Source organism: Narcine bancroftii, chromosome 14 (genome assembly GCF_036971445.1).
Source record: "Narcine bancroftii isolate sNarBan1 chromosome 14, sNarBan1.hap1, whole genome shotgun sequence".
Taxonomy (NCBI): Eukaryota; Metazoa; Chordata; class Chondrichthyes; order Torpediniformes; family Narcinidae; genus Narcine; species Narcine bancroftii.
The window spans coordinates 34,525,914-34,541,899 of NC_091482.1; the positions used below are offsets into that span (position 1 = coordinate 34,525,914).

At 45.4% G+C, this 15,986-nt stretch overlaps 1 protein-coding gene across 3 annotated transcripts in view; it reads left to right on the plus strand.

Moving 5' to 3' along the window:
• bckdk (branched chain ketoacid dehydrogenase kinase) overlaps positions 1–15,986 on the plus strand; it is a 71,695-nt gene that overhangs the window by 44,626 nt on the left and 11,083 nt on the right. For all 3 annotated transcript variants that reach the window (XM_069911138.1, XM_069911137.1, XM_069911136.1), the window contains exons 8-9: positions 4,547–4,675; positions 8,932–9,021. In XM_069911138.1, coding sequence (XP_069767239.1) covers positions 4,547–4,675; positions 8,932–9,021 — 219 coding nt within the window. The remainder of the gene's footprint in view (positions 1–4,546; positions 4,676–8,931; positions 9,022–15,986) is intronic.

The following is a 15,986-nucleotide window of genomic DNA, read 5'->3' on the forward strand; positions in this document are numbered from 1 at the left end:
AATGATCCAGAAACCTGAAGCCCTCCCATCCTGCACCAGCTTTAGCCACGGGGTAAGCTGCCTTATCCTCCTATTTCTAACCTCACCAGCACGTGGCATGAGTAGCAACTCTGAGATCACAACCCTGGAGGTCCTCCCTTAACTCTCTTTACTGGATCTCATCACCCTTCCTACCCACTTCATTGGTCACCACATGGACCATGACATCTAGCTGCTCACAACCTCTTTGAGATATCCTGGTCCCAGGCACCAGAGAGGCAACATTCCATTTGGAATACTCGATCTTTTCCACAGAACCTCTTCTCTGTCCCCTTAACTATGGAATCCCCTATCACTACATCTCACCTCTTCTCTCTCTTCCTTTCTTAGCCAAAGGGTCAGACTCTGCCGGAGACCTGAACACTGTGTCTTGTCCCCACCACCCCCTCAAAGGTATCCAAAATGATATACATGTAATTGAGGGGAATGGCCATAGGAGACCTGCACTGCTGTCTGTTCCATTTCCATCTCCAGCAACATTTCTCCTGCCTCCGAGGTTCTGACGAGAAATGTCTTCTCTTTCAGTGGGTGCTACCTGACTTGTGGAATATTTCCAGCATATCCTGTTTTTGTTTCTGGGTGGGATATTTGTGAAAGTTGAGTGGTAGCTGACCAAATGCCTTTACAGCCAGGAGTCTGTCGCTGCTGTGATACGTACAGTGTACCTAACAAGCTATGGGGATCACACAGTGGTGGGATTACCTACAGTGTAGAAATAAGAGTGGTATTAGCACAGAAATGTGTTTCGTTGGTGGGAGTCTATTTACTGTGAGCTGCGAATCTTTGCCAAGGTTTCTGGGTGGACACTAACCACTGAGTGGGTGAGGGGGAGACATAAGGGAAAAAAAAAATCAGACACTTTAATCATTTGGTCACCAGCTGATTATGGTGTAGGAACAAATTCGTGTTGCCCAATGGGTCCAGTGAGCAGTAAAATGAATTGGGGTTCATGAGAAACCCTGCCATCGTTGTTATTCTCCTCATGGTTTGGATCATGGGTAGTCGACGGTTTTGGGTTCCAGTATAGGTGATACTGGAGAATGCTGTTTGCGGGTAAAGCAAGGAAACTGGCAAATCGGAAGGGAAAGGATCGGAGCTTGAGGAATGGGAGATTTTAATAATAGCAGATGAGAATTTACTGTCATACACACGATTATAATGTTCAGATCATGGTACGTAAGTCACGTCAACTACAATAATGTACATTAACAATAGGGCCCCGAAGAGAAGTTAGGTGAGGAAAAGTTTGCAGGAATAGGAATCAGGGATGTGCATAGTACGAGGCCAGAGAGCCCATGAAGTGTGAGTGGAGAAACATTAAGGGAGCTTGGTGGGTAGGGTAGATGAGAGTATTGGTAGAAGCTTGGATGTTGTATCTGAGGAGACGTTGCTGGGATGTTGATGGAGGCAAATTCAGCTGTACCCTTCAGTGGAAAGTCTGAAAAGAACCTGAAGGGAGAGGATTTGTGGGGAACTAGGAAGTAGAACTAACTGGATTGGACTTCTTTGGCTGGAAGGCCTCCTTGAACATCGTACCCATTATGTGATTCTCTCTCGGTGACTTTCTGTTCTGGCTTGTTGCCAGAAAGCACTTAAAACTTCTGTAGTGGGAAATATCGATAACTAAGTGCACGTTCTGGGGCTCTTCAGTATCGTAGAGGTTAAAAGCAGCACAAAGACGTGTGAATCTGACCCGTTGCTGTGTTGGAGAGACATTAGAAAACAAATAGAACACGTTTCCTGGAAATGCAACCATGAGGCTGATTGTCAATGTGGAATGTGAATTGAAGCCAGACTTTATTTCTGGAGTTCTAACCAAATTCCTGCTCTTAATCTCAAAGAATTAAATACGTACTCTGCAATAGAAAAGACAGTCCAGCCCCAACACACAGAGGACAACATCATTCAATCGTAAAAGGGGCCTGTTGATTTCTCCTGGCCGTTGCTATGAATTTCACAAAGTTTTTTGCAATCAGCACAGTTTTTCATTTTTATTGCATCTCAAGAACTTTACATATGATGACTTTTTTTTAATTGCAGCAGCTGCTGTTGTCAATTACAAAGCAACCCAATGACCACACATAGTGAAGCTCCATTTGCCCAACTTGATGTTACTGGCAATTCTGAGCAAAACACTGTGCAAGACATCAGGAAACTCTCTCCCTCTTTGGATGGTGCTACACAATCTTTAATGATTGGCATTGTCTCTCTGTCCCCTCCTGTGGTTTAAAGGTGCATTTAACAGTGGGTGAGAAGCTATTTGAATTGTTATTGGCTTGGAACCCCTTTTGGACGAGGAGGCCAATGTAGGTGATTTGTGCTATTCTGCCTTGTTCTTGCTGGGAAAGTGATTGTGGAGCCCACGTGCTGATCTCAAAATTCTAGGGTTCAAGTACGTATTCCGACCAGTCCTGTCTCTGGACTGCAGTAGTTGTATGTTTATTTTAAAATGAGAGAGACTATTGCTGATGGCAATATTGGCTTTCATAAAATGTTAAGTCTGAACAAAGTAAGTGAAGATTCAGTGACTTTTTCATTTAAAAAAAACTTTTGAAAATGATGAATTCAATAAGTCCCCAGTACATTAATTAATACAGGTAATTATTTACACCTTTTTCAGTTCTTCGCAAATGAAAGCTAAACATTAATCACTTTTAATAATCTTCTCACATCCCGTCTACGTAAAAATAGCATGCCAATCTAGACATTTGATTTGGCTGCTTTAATATCTTCAGCCTCTCCCTTCTGGTCTGCATGTTCATAGCCTATGTATGACCCTCGCAGACCTGTGCTCTGCAAAAGTTAATGAAATTTAGATTTAACATGAAAGAGTAACCAACTTATTTGCGTCTCTACAAAGGAACAGCTAGAATTTTGAAGGATAATGCTGAAAAACTGGGATTGGAGTTTTCTCTGAAGTACCAACTAATTAAAAAAAACCCAGGAATTTATGCTTGGAAAATTATTTCTAAATTGATCTTAATAATGTGATAAGTCAGGTGAAAATAATACTTCCTCACACCAATCTCTAAGCAGTGTACTTGTACGCTGATTCAGAAACAGGCTGTGGTTTTATTGGAGTGAGACACGAAAGTCTGCAGACGCCGTGATTGAAGTACAAACACAATGCTGGAGAAACTCAGCGTATTATATATACCAATGTTTTGGGCTTGAGTCCTTCATTAAGGTATGAGCAAAATGTAGGCAGGTGAATTAAATAGTGGAGGGGAGGGGCAGGGGGAGGAGCACAGGCTGACAGGCGAGAGGTGGATAAGGGAGGGAGGGCACAAGAGAAAACGGTTGGGGGAGGGTGGATAGCTCTATGAATGGAGAGGGAAGGGGTGGAGGAAAGGAGGTAGAGAGGGAGAACGGCAGACTCTCTACGTCAATGTTAATGCCCTCTGATTGGAGAGTATCCAAACAGAATATATATTGCTCCTCCAATTTACAGTTAGCCTTGGTTTGGCAGTGCAAGAAGTCATGGACAGACATGACAGCGTGGGAATGGGGTGCAGAATCAAAATGGTTAGCCACTGATATGGACAGAGAAAAAGCTGCTCAGCAAAGCACTCTTCCAGTCTGTGCCCAATCTCTCCGATGTAGAGAAGGCCACCACGGGAGCACTGGATGCAGTAGATGACTTGAGCAGATTCACAAGTGAAGTGTTGCTTCACTTAGAAGCATTGTCTGGGGCCCCAAATAGTGGTGAGGGAGGAGGTGTGGCCCTCCCAGTGGTGACAGGGGAAGATGATTAGTGGGAAGGAATGAGGGATTCGTGGAGGGAGCGTTCATGACAGAAGGTGGAGAGGGGGAAGAAGCGTCTGGTGGTTCGATTATGTTGTAGGAAATGAAAATTGTGGAGTATAATATGTTGGATGTGGAGGCTGGTGGGATGGGAGGTGAGGGCAAGGGGAATCCTGTCCTTGTTGCTTGTGGGAGCAGGGGGGGGGCAGATGTGCGGGAAATGGAGGAAATGTGGGTAAGGGCTGAGTTGATGGTGGTGGAGGGGAAGCTATGCTTTTTGAAGGAGGACATCTTTGATTATCTGGAATGGAAAACCTCGTCCTGGGAGCAGATGCTACAGAGACAGAGGAACTGAGAGAAGGGAATAGGATCCTTACAGGGACTGGATGTGAAGAGGTGTGGTTGAACTAGTTGTAGAAGTTTGCTGGTTTGTGGTCAATGTCTGTAGAAAGTTTGTCTCCCGAGATGGAAACAGAGAGATCAGAAAAGGGGGAAGAGTATTGATGGAGATAGACCAAGTCATTTAAGGTCAGGGTGAAAGCAGAAAAGTGAATAAAGTTGATGAGCTCATCGTGGGCGCGTGAGGCAGCCCGATGTAGTTGTTGATGTAATGGAGGAAGAGTTGAGGGATCTTGCCTGTGTAGGCTTGCAGCATGGATTGCTCGACAAAGCCAACAAAAAGGCTGGCATAGCTAGAACACATGAGGGTACCCATGGCTACTCCTATGACGTGTGTTTTTTTTGGGTGTTCCCCTTTTTTCAGGCGACTTTGTGAACACCAATATGGAAATTCTCCTCGGGTGCGGATAAATGGCCACGTGGCGGCGAGGTTTCCTTATATCCCCTTGCCCTTGGACTACATACTGCCTGAATTGCTGAAGAATGCAATGAGGTGAGTTCTGTCCCTCTTCCTGGCAGAAGTGCTTGTGATTTGCAGGTGGTTACCTTGCACATTGGGATTTAATTGTTAATTGTCACAGGTACAGAGATACAGGGAAAAACCTCATTTTGGCTGCAATCCAGGCAAGTCAATCCATGACAGCAGTACGAAAACACAAGTTCTGGGGATAATACTACAATTAAACAAACATGCAGAGTTCAGTGTGATACAAACCAAAGTGAAACCAGGGTAGTTCAGATAAATAATGCAAGGCAACTTTTGGAAGATGGAGGGTCTATTCAAGAGTCTGGAGAAGAACACACACAGGAAAGAAACTCCTTGAATCTTGAGGCGCAGAAAATAAAAATGGGACAAATGGATCTGAAGTTGTCATCAATTTATAACCAATATTAATGACCAGGTGAAGGTAGCCAGATTAGCTGAGAATACCTAGAAGTTGTGGGGAGCACACAAAGAATCAGCTCAGGAAAATAGGTCAAATAAGTGGCCTAAGATGTAGCAGATGTATCTCATCTGCCATATTTTTGCCCAGACCCCTAATCTGCCTATGTCCTTCTGCAACCTTTTCTGTTACTTCAACACTTCCTGCTCTGCCACCTATCTTGGTGTCATCTGCAAATTTGGCCACAAAAACCATTTGGTCCATGATCCCGTGCTGACTCTGAGCTCACCTGCCAGTCTAATTCCTCAATGACTAAATTCTCTCTCACATTACCATCAACCTTCCTGGATTCTCATTCCATCATACTGAGAGCAATTTACATTGGCCAGTTAATGTTCCACTGGGACATTTTTAGGGGGGTGAGAGGTGACTGGAAAACCCATGTGATGATGGGGAGACAGTAGCCGAGCACTGGATTAAATCTGAGACAATTAGAAAGATTAGAAACTGAGAGAGAGAGATGACAGAATTCAGATGGAGATAGGACCCAGGTGTTCTTCATGAAGCACAGATAACTGGTAGAGCAAGTAACTGGGAAAGCAAATAGATTGAGGCACATTTTTGCCAAGTTATGGAATTCAAAAGTAGGGAAGACTCATTACAATTGTGCAGGGCATTGGTAGGAATGCATCTGGCTTTCAATTCCTTTTTTAAGGAGTGATGCTTACACTAGAGGCAGTTAAGAGGAGATTCACATGTTGGGGATAGGCTTTCCTTATAGGTTAGGCAGGAAGGACCTACACTCGTTGAAGTTTAGAAGAATGAGAATGATACTGTTGAAACATGAGTCTGACGTAGCTTAAATTGTAGATACTGAGAAGATGTTTCTCCATGTAAGAGAATCTGCTTTAGATGCGACAATGAAAAATTTCTTCTTGAATTTTTAGAATTCTCTCCCTGTGGAAACTGGTCACCTGAACATCTTCAGAACTGAGATGGACAAAGTTTTGTTTTAAAATTGAACAGAGAGTTATCAAGAACAGATAGAAAAAATTGTGCTGAACTGAGCTCAGATCAGCCCTAATGTTATTGAATGGCAGAACGTGCCTGAACTTCTGTTCCCATCTCTTGCCTGTGTAGAGGAGTGATGAGGATTGAACTGCAGCTCACAAGATCACAAGAGAAAGGAACAGAAGCAGGCCACTCAGCCCATCTGTTCCGTGACTCTAAGCTGAACTATGCTCACATCTAGTTCCAAGTTCCAGCCTTTCCCCATAATCCCTTGATACCCTTATTAATGAGATACTTATCAATTTCCTGTTTAAATTCTCCCAGTGATCTGGCCTCCACCGCTGTATGCGGCAGTGAGTTCCACAGATCCATGACCCCCCTGACTAAAGAAGTTTTCCTCATCTCTGTTTTGAATGGATAACTTCTAATTTTAAGACTGTGACCTCTTGCCCTTGACTCACCCACCAAGGGAAACATCTACATCCACTCTGTCAAAACCTTTCAAAATTCAAAATGTCTCTATGAGATCCCCTCTCATTCTTCTATATTCCAACAAATGCAACCCAAGAGTTGCCAAACGTTCCTCATACATAAGCCCATGCATTCCAGGAATCATCCTAGTAAATCTCCTCTGCACCCTCTTCAACAACATCACATCCTTTCCAAGAAAACTGCACACAGTTCTTACTCCAAATGGGGTCTCACCTCATCAACACCTCTTTACTCTTATACACTATTCCTCCTGAAATGAATGCCAATATAGCATTTGCTTTCTTCCCTACCAATCCCATTTGGTCATTAACCTTTAGGTTTCCTTGCAACGAGGATGCCCAGGTCCCTTTGTATTTCTGAGGTTTGAATTTTCTCCCCATCCAAATAATCCTCTGCTTGTTTATTTCCACTGTCAAAATGTAGAAGCATTCATTTCTCAATGTGGTATCTCATCTGTCATATTTTTGCCCAGACCCCTAATCTGCCTATGTCCTTCTGCAACCTTTTCTGTTACTTCAACACTTCCTGCTCTGCCACCTATCTTGGTGTCATCTGCAAATTTGGCCACAAAAACCATTAATTCCATAATCCAAATCATTAATATAAATTGTAAACAGCAGCGGCCCCCAAGACCGACCCGTGCGGAACACCGCTTGTTACAGGCAGCCATCCTGAACGGGATTCCTTAATGTCAACCCTTTGCTTCCTGACTATCCGCCAATTTTCTATCCAGTCTAATAACGTCCCTGTAATTCCATGGGCCCTCACCTTATTTAGCAGCCTAACATGCAGAACCTTATCGAAAGCATTTTGAATCTCCAAATATACAACATCCACAGCCTCCCCTTTGTCTATCCTACTGGAGATTTCTTCGAAAAACTGTTGGGATATTGTGCAGCCAGAAGGTGATGGGACTGGTGATGATGTTGCTGGAAATAACAAAGGATAAGATTCACCGGGATCTTGCTGGGCCTGGATTGCATTATAGAGAGAGGATGGATCAGCTGGGTCTTAATTTTCTGAGAGTAGGAGGTTGAGGAATAACATTGCAGAGGTTTATAAAATCAAGAGGGCCGTGCACAAAGTGAACACTCAGTCCTTTTTCTCAGGATAGGTGATCCTAGAACAAGGTGAGTCAGGAGAGATTTAGGAAAGAGCTGGGGCAACTTTCTCACTCGCAGGGTGGTCATATCCGAAATGAGCAGCCAGAGGAAGCTATAAAAGCAGTTATTGTTACGGTGTTCATAATGTATTTGGACAGATATGTGGATAGGTATGATTTAGAAATGGGACTAGCCTAGAATGCCAATTTGGTTGGCATGGATGAGTTGGACTAAAAGTCCATGTTAAATGCTCTGACCTCTGTTGACCCTTAGGCTCCAGTTAGGTGGTACCTAAATTATCCGTCTCACATGCTGACAACTCTGTTCTTAACCTCCATATAACTGTTCCAATAAAAATTGATTTACGATCAATGAATAGGACCCCATCTTTCAACAGCTTTCCAGAGTAAACCATTTAAATAATAAGACATTTTTTTCCACCTTATCCCTATTCTGCTATTGAAGATTTCCTTTAGTTCTCCTATCTCTGGACGTACTTTCACTGCCACCACTGTGTGTTGTTCAATCTCTGCCTCATCAAAACTTCCCATCCATTCCTTTATCCCTTCCCTCTTTCTTCGCAACTTAAATCTCTTTTTTTAACCCTTTCACAGATTTGGTGAAAGATCATTGACCTGAATCGTTTACTCGGTTTCTCTCTCTGCCGATGCTGCCTGGTCAATGGAACGTTCCCAGCACTTTTTGTGTTTTTATTCCATCACCTCCAGTGCATTGTTCTTTGACCAGAATTTTGCTCTGAGATGTATTGTGTTCAATAAAATTCCTATCAATACTCTGCGCTGTTAACATGCTATATAAATAAAGTATGTTGTTAAATTCCTTGTAGGATTGATTATTGACTATTTATGGCTTGCAGTTTTGAAGTCTCCTCCAAATTAAAATGCCCTCTCTCATGTCTCCTGCATTGAACCTCTTTGCTACTTAATATAATACCTCAGCCTTTTACTTGACAAGGAGGAGACTTGGCCAATGTCTCCTGGGAGCTGTAATTGCTCAGTTTTATAATCATCCTTGTAAATTGTTCTTTCTTTAGGAGCAAGCCAGTTGACATTTGTTTGTGTTACTGGGGTTTATGATGTTGGAGTTGCTTCTAGTGGCACCAGTTCAATGGATTCCCCGTTATCATTGCTTTTTCATTTTTAAAACTGCCACCCGACAGGGTGGACAAGTGTAGACGTGATGAACCTGTGCACTTTTCTTTTGTCCAATGGGATTGAATTGCCTCTTTCTTCTCGCAGAGCCACAATGGAGAGTCATCTGGAGACTCCATACAACGTCCCTGATGTCGTGGTCACTATTGCCAACAATGATATTGATTTCATTATCAGGTAAATAATAAATCGCATGTAACACAGAGGGACAGGAATTCAATTTGTACCTTTTTTTAGAGCACGGACAACCTTTCCCCTTGCACGTCGATGTTGCAAGTGTGAAGATTATCTTTGTGTCAGTTGTGCTTTTTTTGGCAAGATATTTTCGTCTACGGGAACTATGTTTAGCAAAGAGCAGGGAAACATTGGTCAGAAGGGTTTGCTGCCAATGTTCCTTCTGCTCCTTGTGTGCATTTCGTTTGACAGCCCATTTATTCGTGCCCATGTCTAACAATAACTTTTGAAACTGCTTCATTAGTGATGCGTGGAAATTAAATTAAATTGAGGATGGTCGCGTGTACTGAGATACAGTGAAAAGGCTTTGTTTTGTGTGCTATCCAGGCAAGTCAACCTATACTGAGTACAACAGGTATTGCAAGAATAAAATGAGAGCGCCGGGTTTAGAGGGAGAAAAAGTATAAGGACGTCATGCTTTGCTCATGAGAGGTTCATTCAAGAGTTTGATAACTGCAGGAAATCAACAGTCCTCGAGGGTCTGATAGGAGGAGGAAGAAGTGAGGGTGACTAGGCTGGGACAGGCCTTAATATATTGGCAGCGGGAGGTATAGACGGAGTTGAGGTTGGATTGCGTGATGCCCTGAGCTCTGCTCACCACTCTCTGCAGTTTCCTTTGGTCTTGGTCAGGGCACTTGCTGTGGTACATCCGGAGAGGATGCTTTCTCTGATGGTAGTTCTCCTCACCCGAATGAGCCTGCCTTTGAAATGTAGGAATCCAAGCTCCGTCCTGAAGCCACTGGACAATCTGTGGGATTCTTTGGCATCCGCCGAGGATCACAGTCCTTGGCTTTCATTGGGGAGGAGGCATCATGGTAAGTAAACCAGCAACTGATTGACGTGAATTCCCACACTTTGAATTCAATTTTATTTGTCTCATTATACCTCGTAGAGTAGAAGGGCTCTAACAGGAGAAACAGGTCAATCAGTTACTAGGTTATTTATTCCTAAGAATCAGCGCTAGTGATGTGGCCAGGGGTGTGGCTGCCATTCCCTCTCCTGAAGTAACTAATCATCTCCGTCTTATTTTTTAAAAAAATATTTTATTTAAAATTTTAAAACCACAATACATTCAATCAATAATGAATTTTATATACATAAGACAAGTGGATAGATACTAATCCCCACCCCACCTCCCTCCCAAATACCCATAAGAAGAAAATAGATTATGAATGAATATACAAGTTCAAATCAACCACTGTGAAACCAAGACCCACCACCAGGATGAGCTATTGAAAGCTGAAACTTTCAAACCAACGTGTTGTAAATATGGGCTCCATATTTTCACAAATAAATTATATTTCTCACTATGCTATTTTTTTTCAAGAGGAATACAAGATCTCATTTCAATATGCCTTCTCTGCATCCCCAAATCCATATCAGACTTCCAGGTAATAGATACACATTTCCTTGAAACAGCTAAAGCCAGTCGTAAAAATTCAATTTGATACATTGTTAACCTTAATTTTAAACTAAACATTTTAATATTTCGGAAGTTTAACCTTCAATACTTTCTCAAGCATTTTGTGTCTTCAACCACAGTTTCTACAGAATTTTGTGATTTACCAATCTTTCCATTAGTACATTCCAGGTATTTGCCACTCTCTGGGTAAAATACGTACCTGTTAGACCCACTTTAAGTCTATTGCCCATACCCTAGATCGATACTCTCAAGTGTTATCCACCTCTGATGCGGGGAAATATCCAGTCTCTACTCGTGACTCAAAAGCTCCACCCAGGGCCAACCTCTGGTGAATTTCCTCTGCACCTTCACTGCTGCCACTCCCTTCCAATGGTGTGCAGACAGAACAGTTCTCCAGCTGAAGTCTGAACAATGTTTTGTTAAGTTAGGGCATACCGTCCTGCTTTTGTATTCCATGCCTTGATTAGCCTTTGTAACCACTTCATACTCTTTCAAGGATCTTTGGACGTACATCTATTCCCAAGAACCTTGCCATTTGTAGTACGCGTTGACTTAGTAGTACTCTTAAAATGCACCACTTCACTATTTATTAGGATTAAAATGCATCTGCTATTCCTCAGACCATTTCACCAGTACATTGATAATACCCTGCTGCTTAAGCAAGAGCCGTCAAGAGCTCCACCAATCTTAATGTCATCAGCAAACATGCTGATCATACCTTTTGCACTCACTCCTAATAATTCATCAGTTGCAACCAGTACTTTTGGTTGATTTAAATTAATTTAATTGTTTCCTGGTATATTTGAGTGTTTTAATTTCACCAACTTTTTTCATACAGTTTTAAAAAATGTTATTTGTCACACTGATTATTGGTGCATTCTTTTCACCAGTTACACAGGGGTTTCTTGTTTTCATTACTATCCCAAATGCCCGTGCTCCACTTAGAAACGTTAACATGTGAGAGGCACTCATTAGTTGGCACAGCCCAGATGAAAGTGGACAGTGAATCCTTTGTATTCCAGCCACTGGAGAAAGGTTCTCAGATCCTGAAGGCACGTTGAAGCTGAGGGTTGCGATGTGCTGTTGCCGTGCTGTTGTCAGAGTTTACAATGTGTGCCAAGCACTATGTGGTATGAACAAAGCACTGAAATGCTTCCGTGACGTACAATGGCAGAGGTGGTATTGGTTCCCTCTTGATGTCATGGTCAGTGCTGAAAGCATGTTACCATCCTTTAATTTTAGTTTGTAGTTTTATTTAACGTCCCATAACTGTGGGGTCTGGACCCAAGATGGCAGTGCCTACGATGGGCAGAGGCCAGGAGGGGTTTCAGACTCCAGAGAAGCGGAGTTCACCAGAAAATGGGGAGACCACCCCCATGTGGAGAAGGAGAAACAGAGGAGATGACCCATGGGACGGTGACCAAGGCAATGGTCCAGTGAGGGGTTCTGCAGCTGACGGAACCACACAGGCAGTAGGCTGCTGGGGTCTGGAATCAAGGGACTCACACCAGGCTGCAGACTGGCTTGAGACTGGCTAAAGAGGTACCAGGTATTGGAACTAGGACACGAGAGGGTGCTGGTGGCCAGGGTCAATGCCAGAACGAGTATTAGACTGGGCTTGTTCAGCGGGGGTGGAGGAGGGTGCTAGCTGGGATCTACCTTTTGATGGAAGGGGTTGCTAGCTGGGACCTACCTGTTGATGGGAGGAGGGGGGTGCTAGCTAGGACCTACCTGTCGTTAACATCATCTGCCCCACCAACAGGAGATGAGAGCGAACCTTTCATTGATGCCTGCTCGTGATATGGCTGGGGGTAGGTGGAGAGTCACGAGTGGGTGTCAAGCTAGACGGTAGTGACGTGGGAGGGAGTGGGGATGGATCTGATGGCCAGCGATGGCCACGCCTGTATGGGGGGCACAGCACTTTGTTTTGGAGGACAATGCCTGAGGATGTTCCCTTGGCACTGACCCTGCCGCAACGTCCTCCCTCTCCACGTCCTCCCCCTCCACGTCCTCCCCCTCAAAAGATGCTCACAAACTCAAGCTAGCATGCTGGAACATCAGAACCATGCTAGACAAGACTGACAGCCACTGACCTGAACGTCGGTCTGCCCTCATTGCACATGAACTCCTCAGACTTGACATCGACATAGCCGCTCTCAGTGAAGTCCGCCTGGCAGATGTAGGCAGCCTCCAAGAACGCGGCGCGGGCTACACACTCTACTGGTCTGGCAAGCCTTCGGATGAACGACGCCTATCTGGTGTAGGCTTCATGGTCAAGAGCTTCATTGCCTCCAAACTCGAAAACCTTCCGACAGGCCTCTCGGACCGAATCATGTCCATGCGACTCCCACTTCAAAACAAGCATCACATCACCCTCATCAGTGTCTATGCTCCAACCCTCCAGGCGGAACCAGCAGAAAAGAACAAGTTCTACACCGACCTGCGCAACCTCATCCAACGTACCCCTACAGCCGACAAGGTTGTCATCCTGGGCGACTTCAACGCTCGTGTCGGCAAAGACTCAGAAACCTGGCCAGGAATCCTGGGCAAGCATGGCGTCGGCAAGTGCAACGACAATGGGCGCCTCCTGTTGGAGCTCTGCGCAGAACAGCGGCTTGTCATTACAAACACCCTTTTTCAGCAGAGGGACAGCCTTAAGACCACCTGGATGCATCCCCGATCCAAACACTGGCAACTCCTGGACTACATCCTGGTGCGAGAAAGTGACAAACAAGATGTGCTCCACACCAGGGTCATGCCTAGCGCGGAATGCCACACTGACCACCGGCTGGTTCGCTGCAAGCTCAACCTTCACTTCAAGCCAAAGCCCAGGAACAATAAAGCCCCCAGAAAGAGGTTCAATGTTGGAAAACTGCAGTCAGACGAAGCGAGAGGAAACTTCCAGGCAAACCTCAAAGCAAAGCTCGACGTTGCAACCCGCCTCACGGACCCGTCCCCTGAAACCCTCTGGGATCAGTTGAAGACTACCATACTGCAATCCACTGAAGAGGTACTGGGCTTCTCCTCCAGGAAAAACAAGGACTGGTTTGACGAAAACAGCCAGGAAATCCAGGAGCTGCTGGCAAAGAAGCGAGCTGCCCACCAGGCTCACCTTACAAAGCCGTCCTGTCCAGAGAAGAAACAAGCCTTCCGTCGCGCATGCAGCCATCTTCAGCGCAAACTCCGGGAGATCCAAAATGAGTGGTGGACTAGCCTCGCCAAACGAACACAGCTCAGCGCGGACATTGGCGACTTCAGGGGTTTCTACGAGGCTCTAAAGGCTGTGTACGGCCCCTCACCCCAAGTCCAAAGCCCGCTGCGCAGCTCAGACGGCAAAGTCCTCCTCAGCGACAAGATCTCCATCCTCAACCGATGGTCAGAACACTTCCAATCTCTTTTCAGTACCAACCGCTCAGTCCAAGATTCCGCCCTGCTCCAGCTCCCTCAACAGCCCCTAAGGCTAGAGCTGGATGAGGTTCCCACCCTGGATGAGACATATAAGGCAATCGAACAACTGAAAAGTGGCAAAGCAGCAGGTATGGATGGAATCCCCCCCAGAAGTCTGGAAGGCTGGCGGCAAAACTCTGCATGCCAAACTGCATGAGTTTTTCAAGCTTTGTTGGGACCAAGGTAAACTGCCTCAGGATCTTCGTGATGCCACCATCATCACCCTGTACAAAAACAAAGGCGAGAAATCAGACTGCTCAAACTACAGGGGAATCACGTTGCTCTCCATTGCAGGCAAAATCTTCGCTAGGATTCTACTAAATAGAATAATACCTAGTGTCGCTGAGAATATTCTCCCAGAATCACAGTGCGGCTTTCGCGCAAACAGAGGAACCACTGACATGGTCTTTGCCCTCAGACAGCTCCAAGAAAAGTGCAGAGAACAAAACAAAGGACTCTACATCACCTTTGTTGACCTCACCAAAGCCTTCGACACCGTGAGCAGGAAAGGGCTTTGGCAAATACTAGAGCGCATCGGATGTCCCCCAAAGTTCCTCAACATGATTATCCAACTGCACGAAAACCAACAAGGTCGGGTCAGATACAGCAATGAGCTCTCTGAACCCTTCTCCATTAACAATGGCGTGAAGCAAGGCTGTGTTCTCGCACCAACCCTCTTTTCAATCTTCTTCAGCATGATGCTGAACCAAGCCATGAAAGACCCCAACAATGAAGACGCTGTTTACATCCGGTACCGCACGGATGGCAGTCTCTTCAATCTGAGGCGCCTGCAAGCTCACACCAAGACACAAGAGAAACTTGTCCGTGAACTACTCTTTGCAGATGATGCCGCTTTAGTTGCCCATTCAGAGCCAGCTCTTCAGCGCTTGACGTCCTGCTTTGCGGAAACTGCCAAAATGTTTGGCCTGGAAGTCAGCCTGAAGAAAACTGAGGTCCTCCATCAGCCAGCTCCCCACCATGACTACCAGCCCCCCCACATCTCCATCGGGCACACAAAACTCAAAACGGTCAACCAGTTTACCTATCTCGGCTGCACCATTTCATCAGATGCAAGGATCGACAATGAGATAGACAACAGACTCGCCAAGGCAAATAGCGCCTTTGGAAGACTACACAAAAGAGTCTGGAAAAACAACCAACTGAAAAACCTCACAAAGATAAGCGTATACAGAGCCGTTGTCATACCCACACTCCTGTTCGGCTCCGAATCATGGGTCCTCTACCGGCACCACCTACGGCTCCTAGAACGCTTCCACCAGCGTTGTCTCCGCTCCATCCTCAACATCCATTGGAGCGCTCACACCCCTAACGTCGAGGTACTCGAGATGGCAGAGGTCGACAGCATCGAGTCCACGCTGCTGAAGATCCAGCTGCGCTGGATGGGTCACGTCTCCAGAATGGAGGACCATCGCCTTCCCAAGATCGTATTATATGGCGAGCTCTCCACTGGCCACCGTGACAGAGGTGCACCAAAGAAAAGGTACAAGGACTGCCTAAAGAAATCTCTTGGTGCCTGCCACATTGACCACCGCCAGTGGGCTGATAACGCCTCAAACCGTGCATCTTGGCGCCTCACAGTTTGGCGGGCAGCAGCCTCCTTTGAAGAAGACCGCAGAGCCCACCTCACTGACAAAAGGCAAAGGAGGAAAAACCCAACACCCAACCCCAACCAACCAATTTTCCCTTGCAACCGCTGCAATCGTGTCTGCCTGTCCCGCATCGGACTGGTCAGCCACAAACGAGCCTGCAGCTGACGTGGACTTTTTACCCCCTCCATAAATCTTCGTCCGCGAAGCCAAGCCAAAGAAAGACCCTGCCGCAATTATCAGAGGTTGGGATCTGGAGCTTGGTTGCTGATGGTTTGGACTGGACTTTGGGAGCGCTGGGGCGAACTCATGGCCACTCGGTGACTCTGAGGGGGAACCTTTGTTTACTTCTCTGTTAACCCTATACAATGTTAGGAATGAAGCTAAAAACCAGGGACCTCTAGGGTGTAATCTCTGGGTTGCTGTCTGTG